The 7611-nt window shown below is 40.4% G+C and overlaps 1 protein-coding gene across 1 annotated transcript; it reads right to left on the bottom strand.

Annotated features, from left to right (window-relative positions):
* Nucleotides 1-980: 980 nt before the first annotated feature.
* On the bottom strand, nucleotides 981-7339 carry LOC138337380 (uncharacterized). Its single transcript, XM_069287289.1, has 7 exons — nucleotides 7042-7339; nucleotides 6463-6519; nucleotides 6270-6421; nucleotides 4766-5062; nucleotides 4063-4138; nucleotides 3644-3832; nucleotides 981-1081 (listed from the first exon to the last, which is right to left on the bottom strand). Exons 1-7 carry the CDS (start codon nucleotides 7337-7339, stop codon nucleotides 981-983), a joined length of 1170 nt encoding a protein of 389 aa, XP_069143390.1.
* Between the last annotated feature and the right edge of the window lie 272 nt (nucleotides 7340-7611).

Raw genomic sequence — 7611 nt, 5'->3', positions numbered from 1 at the left:
TTTTTCGGGTTTTCAGAAGAAATTTTTTTTTTTACTTTTAAAAAAAAAGAACAAAGAAAAAACTCTTTTCTAGACCATCTATCCTTGTTTTTTTTTAATCAACTATCCTTGTTATATATACGTATTTACCAATATTTTTCTTATACTTATTTATTTTTGTGGTTAATATTCGTATGTAGTGATTTAATTTGAAGAATAATTTTTTATAACATCTCGTAATCTGAAATAGCTAGGATTAAATCAGAGAAATTAAAAATATAGTTATTTTTTGAAAGAACATGAAAAATATGAAAAATTTCCTAAGTTTAAAAAGTGAGTTTTGATCATTTTCAAATGACCGTAACTTCTAGCTCAGGAGGAGTTAGGATCAGTTCTTTATATGGACGAAAATCCCTTGGGCGATCCTTCCAACGGCGCTGAGTTTGCTCATTTTTTATGTCGTATGAGGAAGATATGCCTTTCAGAAGTTGGTTGTTGGACTGACAATCTGATTCTAGTAAGGGTAAAGTAGTGTTTTCGCCCTACTATTTCCTAATTTTTTTTAAGGGTTTAATTGGGGTAAACCAACTTTTAGTTCAAATTAGAAAAATACTTTTTACGCTTACAGTTTGGGAGAAAAGAGAAGAGAAGAAGGAGAAGGAAGAAAGAGAAGGAAGAAAGAGCAAGATTTCACCAAGAACGCCAAGAGATTCTAGTGGAATTCGTCAAGGTTGATCTCTAATTAGGTATGTGACACACCAATCTGATTTAAATCAGCAAGTTTAGTGTAGATTGAATGATAAACATTGAAGTTCATGATGAAAAATTGTTGAATTCTTGTTGGTTGAGTTGTAGCATACCTTTAGTTGTTTTGATTCATGTTTCTAGACTTTTTTACGAGTATAAACTATTTGAGTATTGAGGTATATAGTGATCCTAAGTGTTTGAGGTGAGATCCATGGAAATTTAGAAGGTCAGAGTTGAAAATCGGAGAAGAAAAGTCAAAAATTCCGTCTGAAAACCTTTGGGGCGCCGCGCCTGATAGAGCCCATCAGGGCAGGCTTTGTCTGACAGGCCCTAACGTGCCGACCAGCCAAAGCTCCTGCGACCAGAGTCTGTCCGTCAGGATCTGACGCTCTGCGCCTCTCAGATCGCCAAGGTCACCTTGAGCCCCCATTCTTTCCCTATCTTTTCGTACTAGTTCCTAAGTGACGTACCCACTTTTTTTGTTTGATTCCAACACTCTAAGGTACATCTAAACACAAAAAAATCATCCATAAACATGAGATAATTGTCACGACCCAAAACAAGTCGTGAGTGGCACCCACGCTTACCTCCTTAGGTGAGCGAACCAACACATATAAACCCCAACATATACCAATAGTTCAACTATAAATGACATAAATAATTCGGAAGCTCCAAAAGATACTAAGCAATCAATTTAAATAAGTTTCGAAAGTTTAATACTTATCATCCCAAAATCTGAAAGTTATCACGTCAAGGACACCAATTTCAAATTACCTAGTCTAAGAGTGTTTAAGAAACCAAAATAAGCAAAAAGATGGTCCATGTCCGAAATTCGAAGACATCAAGACGTGAATGAGAGAATCCAGCACGAGCTAGAATTAATAGCCCACCCTGAACTCTGATGCGCTGGAGACCGGCTAGAGCTGAGGGCGAGTCGAAATCGATGGTACACTTGCTGCACTCCGCAAAAGAATAGAGAATAAAATACAACTAGGGGTAGGTGCAATATCCACGACCCAAAATGAGCCGCGAGTGGCACCCACACTTATCCTCCTATGTGAGCGAACCAACAAATCTAAACCCCAACGTTTACCAATATTTCAACCATAATGAACAAAATATTATGCAGAAGACCCAAAACTTATTAATATAACCAATAAATAAGCTTCTAAAGTTTATCAATTATTATCCCCAAAATCTGGAAGTCATCACACCAAGAACATCTATCCTCAAATTTCTAAATCTAAGAGTATTTAAGAAGCTAAAATAAGTAAACGATTGGTCCATGTCTGAACTTCAAGGACATCAAGACGTGAATGAGAGAATTCAGTCTGAGCTAGGAACAATAGCTCACCTTGAAATCTGATATGCTGGAGACTGGCTAGAGTTGAGGACGAATCGAAGTCGATGGCACGCCTGTTGTACTCCACAAATAACAAAGAAGAAAATTACAAGTAGGGGTCAGTACAAGGAACACGTACTGAGTAGGTATCATCGGCAAACTCAAAATAGAAAGCAATATATACTGAATAATAATATAAATCCACTACAATACTTAGCAGGTGACAACAACAAGTACAAGAACCATTGGCAACAACACCAAGCACACCTATGAGGACTCAAGCCTCCACACCATACTCATTTGGGAAATAGGTTCTTTGAATTTGAGTATATTAACATAATTCAAGATTACTTCTCTTTATTATTATCGTGTCGGAACGTTACACTCCAATCCATTATTACTACCGTGTCGGAACGTGACACTTCGATCCCCTAATACTACGTGTCGGAACGTGACACTCCGATCCCCTAATACTACGTGTCGGAACGTGACACTTCGATCCCCTAATACTACGTGTCGGAACGTGACACTCCGATCCCCTACTACTACGTGTCAGAACGTGACACTCCGATCCATTTATCTCATTATTTTAGTTCATCAAGCCTTCTTTATGTCAAGGCGTCATCTTAATAGAGAGGATTTAAGATTGAAGATTCAGCAGTCTCATCATTCTAACCCACCACAATTACACAATCACAACATACAAACACACAATCAAGCATATAGAAGATTTTACAAAACCACCCAATACATATCGATCGCTATTTAGAGTTTATCTATCATATAGAAATAAACCATAACCTACCTCCACCGAAGAATCGTGATCAAGCAAGATACTTCCCAGTGCCTTTGCTTTCCTCTTCGTTCTCTCTCTCTCGCTCGTTCTCTCCTCTTCATGTTCTTTTTATTTTTCTTCTGCAGATTCTTTTTCTTTTACCCTAATTATCATATAATCTGTTATGATAAAAGTAACTCACTATTTATTTCCTTATTATCTTATTTAACCCCCAAGTAAATAAATTATTAAACTTACCCCACTAATTTCATAATTATAATCATGAATAGTCCAAAACACCCCTTTAAAACTTTTAGAAGAAATCTGACCCAGTTGGGGTTACGCACCTTGTGACGGCCCGTCGTATCTGCGATGGTCCGTCCTGCAGGTCCGTCACAATGTTCAGAGAGTCAAATTCAGTAAAGAGGTTTGTGACGGTCCGTGCTGTAGTTCCGTCGTGAAGTTCAGAGAGTCGATCTCAGTACCCAAATTTCAGCATTGAAGTGTTTTGGAACGAAGACGCTTGACGGTCCGTCGTGCCTATGACGGTTCGTCCTACCTGTCGTCGAGGGAAATGAGGAGAGAAGCAGAAGAAATTACACAAGTATGGGGCGACGGAGTCCATCACGGTCCGTCGTGACCATGACGGTCCGTCGCGTGAAACGTCGACCCAATCAGTTTTTATCAAAAATGATTCTACTGCTAGAACCAACTAAACAAGTTGTTACAATAGATACCAATTTACCCATCGTTCGTCCTCGAACGATCACAAGAAGAAAAGCAAGGGCGAAAAAGAGTACCTGAATCTGTAAAAACATGTGGATATCTTTCTTGCATATCAGCCTCATTCTCCCAAGTGGACTCTTCAACTTGCCGATTATTCCACTGAACCTTGATGGATGCAATCTCCTTTGATCCCAACTTGCGGACTTCTCTATCTAAAACAGCAACCGGCTCCTCCTCATAAGACAAATTCTCATCAAGAAGAACTGAATCCCAACGAATAATGTAGTTTCCATCACCATGGTATTTTTTCAGCATAGACACATAAAATAGCGGGTGCACTCCTGAGAGTCCTGGAGGCAATGCCAATTCATAAGCCACCTCCCCCACGCGCTTCAGAAATTCAAATGGACCAATATACCTCAAATTAAGCTTACCTCGCTTACCAAACCGCATCACCCCTTTCATGGGTGAACCTTCAGCAAGACTTGTTCACCCTCCATAAAATCCAAGTCCCTAACCCTTCGATATGCATATTCTTTCTGCCTGTTCTGAGCTGCTAGAATCTTCTCCTGATTGAATTTTACTTTATATAACGATTCCCTCAAAAGATCGGTACCCCAATATCTCACCTCAAATGCATCAAACCAACCAATGGGGGACCTACATCTCCTCCCATACAACGCCTCAAATGGGGCCATATCAATACTTGAGTGATAGCTATTATTGTATGAAAACTCTGCTAAGGGTAAGAAGTTATCTCAATGACCACCAAATTCTATCACACATGCACGAAGCATATCCTCCAAAACCTTAATCGTTCGCTCAGACTGACCATCTGTCTGAGGGTGAAATGCAATACTAAGATCCAACCTAGTACCTAATTCAGCATGCAATGTTCTCCAAAACATAGAAGTAAATTGCGTACCTCTATCTGATATGATGGAAAGTGGAACTCCATGCAATCGAACAATTTTAGAGATATAGAGTTTGTCTAACTTCTCTGCACTGTAAGTCACCTTAACCGGAATGAAGTGAGCAGACTTAGTTAATCTGTCAACAATTACCCAAATAGAATCAAACTTACCAAATGTCTTTGGAAGACCAACCACAAAATCCATTGCAATTCTTTCCCATTTCCATTCAGGAATGGGAATTTTCTGAAGTGTTCCTCCGGGCCTCTGGTGTTCATACTTTACCTGCTGACAATTCGGGCATTGGGAAACAAAATCCGCAATGTCACGCTTCATCCTACTCCACCAAAAATGTTGCTTTAGGTCACGATACATCTTGGTTACACCAGGATGTATTGAATACCTTGAACTATGAGCCTCTGTAAGAATAGTGTGAATCAAATCATCAACACAGGGCACACATACCCTTCCCTTAATTCTCAAAACGCCTTTCTCATCAATTATTGTCTCTTTAGCCTCTCCTCGTAATACCATCTCCCGAATTCGACTCAGCTTCTCATCAGTAAACTGTTTTCCCTTAATCTTGTCAAGAAAAGAAGATCTTGCCTCCACACAGGCCCAAAATCCTCCTTTCTCTAGTACTTCCAGCCTCGTGAGGTCATTAGCCAAAGTCTGAACCTCTCTTGCCAATGGACGTCTAGAAACTTGTAAGTGGGCTAGACTTCCCATGCTCCCTGCTTTTCTACTTAAAGCATCTGCCACAACATTGGCTTTTCCTGGGTGATACAAAATAGTAATATCATAGTCCTTCAGTAGTTCCATCTACCTCCTCTGCCTCAAATTCAAATCTTTCTGAGTAAAGACATACTGTAAACTACGATGATCTGTATAGACATCACACTTGACCCCATAGAGGTAATGTCTCGATTGTTTTAATGCAAACACAACTGCAGCCAACTCCAAATCATGGGTCGGATAGTTACATTCATGCACCTTTAATTGCCTCGAAGCATAAGCAATTACATTCTTCTCCTGCATTAGCACTGCACCCAAACAAGAATAAGATGCATCACAATAAACAATGAAATTATAACCTTCCACTGGCAAGGTAAGAATTGGTGCAGTAGTCAACAAGGTCTTAAGGTTCTGGAAGCTTTCTTCACATTCGTTCGACCATACAAATGGAACATTCTGCTTAGTCAAATTTTGTCAATTGGGAAGCAATAGAAGAAAATCCCTTGACAAATCGACGGTAGTAGCTAGCTAAACCAAAAAAGCTCCTTACCTCTGTAACATTAGTAGGTCTTACCCAACGCTTCACTACTTCAATCTTAGAAGGATCCACCATCACTCCATTCTTAGGAACTACGTGCCCCAAGAAGGACACTGAATCTAGCCAAAACTCACACTTGGAGAATTTGGCATAAAGCCTTTTCTCCCTCAACAATTCCAATACAATTCTCAAATGCTCCTCATGTTCTTTCCTGCTCTTTGAGTATATCAGTATATCATCAATGAATACAATGACAAAGAGATCAAGATATGGCTTTAAAATCCCGTTCATCAGGCTCATGAAAGCAGTAGGAGCATTCGTAGGCCCAAAAGACATTACTAAGAATTCATAATGCCCATACCTGGTTCGAAAAGCAGTCTTTGGCACATCTGCTGCCCGTATTTTTAATTGATGATAACCAAATCTCAAGTCGATTTTTGAGAAGGTACAAGCACCTTGTAACTGATCGAATAAATCATTAATGTCAGAAAGAGGATACTTGTTCTTAATAGTTACCTTATTCAGTTGCCTGTGGTCTATGCACATCCGAAAACTTCCATTCTTCTTCTTCACAAATAAAACAGGAGCACCCCAGGGGGATTCACTTGGTCTAATAAAACCTTTACCTAACAACTCCTGAAGTTGGACCTTTAACTCCCTTAACTCAGCTGGAGCCATTCTATAAAGGGGTAGGGAAATGGGCGAGTACCCGGCTCCAGATCAATACAAAAATCAATATCCCTATCCGGTGGCATACAAGGAAGGTCTACAGGAAACACATCCAGAAACTCACGGACTATCGAGACAGACTCGATCGAAGGTACTTGGGAAGTATCATCCCTGACATGTGTCAAGAAAGCTAAACAACCCTTAATAACCATTCTCTTAGCACGAAGGAAAGAGATAATATGAACTGGAGTGGAAATATAGTCACCCTCCCACACTAGCGGATTTGTCCCAGGCTTGGCCAATGTCACAGTTTTAGCATTACAATCTAAGATTGCAAAATTTGGAGAAAGCCAAGTCATACCCAAGATTACATCGAAATCCACTATCTCTAGAATAAACAAATCTACATAAGTATTTCTCCCAACAAAAGTCACAAGAAAAGACCTATACACCTTCTCAACTATCACAGACTCACCCACAGGAGTAGAGACACGAATAGGCATGTCAAGTAGATCACAATGTAAATCAAGACCAGTAGCAAATGAGGAAGATACATATGAAAAAGTGGATCCAGGATCAAATAATACAGAAGCCATGCAATCACAAACCAAAATATTACCTGTGATAACAGCATCAGATGTCTCTGCTACAGACCTCCCGGGGAAAGCATAACAATGGGCCCTATCACCTCTCTGCCCGTCGCCCCTACCATGTTGCGCTGCAGTAGCTCCAGCTCGCCCGCCACCCTGGCTGATTTGGAGACCACCATTACCTTGGCTACCACGTCCTCCAGAATGGCGGCCTCTCCCATGACCACCTCTACCTCTGACTATTGGGGATCTGTAACTCTGGTTTGGACAATATTTCCTAATATGTCCAGTCTGTCCACATCCATAACAATCTCTGGAGTCAATCATAGGTCTCTGTGAGAACGACGAAGTCTGGGGATAACCTCTAAACTCAGAGAAATGTTTATTGGTCTGCGATGGACCCCCAGCTATAGCCTGTAGTGAAGAATGAATAGGTCGGCTGGGTAACCTCCTGAACTCTGCCCTCTGGAGTAAGAACCACTAAACTCACCTCCCTTACGGAACTTCTTAGATGTCGACGCCATGGTGAAGTCGTCAGGCTTGACCCCTTCCACCTCTATCATAAAATCAACCACTTCCTGAAAGGATTTTGCTGCTGC

Source organism: Solanum lycopersicum, chromosome 7 (assembly GCF_036512215.1).
Source record: "Solanum lycopersicum chromosome 7, SLM_r2.1".
In the NCBI taxonomy this organism is placed as follows: domain Eukaryota; kingdom Viridiplantae; phylum Streptophyta; class Magnoliopsida; order Solanales; family Solanaceae; genus Solanum; species Solanum lycopersicum.
This window is presented reverse-complemented; position numbering and strand designations above follow the sequence as displayed.

Coding starts and splice junctions, on each gene's coding strand:
- LOC138337380 (XM_069287289.1), bottom strand. CDS start 7,339: ATGATTGACTCCAGAGATTGTTATGGATGTGGACAGACTGGACATATT. Junction 6,520..7,041: donor ATCTGATGCTGTTATCACAG/GTAATATTTTGG, acceptor TGTTTCCTGTAG/ACCTTCCTTGTATGCCACCG. Junction 5,063..6,269: donor ACCACAGGCAACTGAATAAG/GTAACTATTAAG, acceptor TTTCTTGACAAG/ATTAAGGGAAAACAGTTTAC.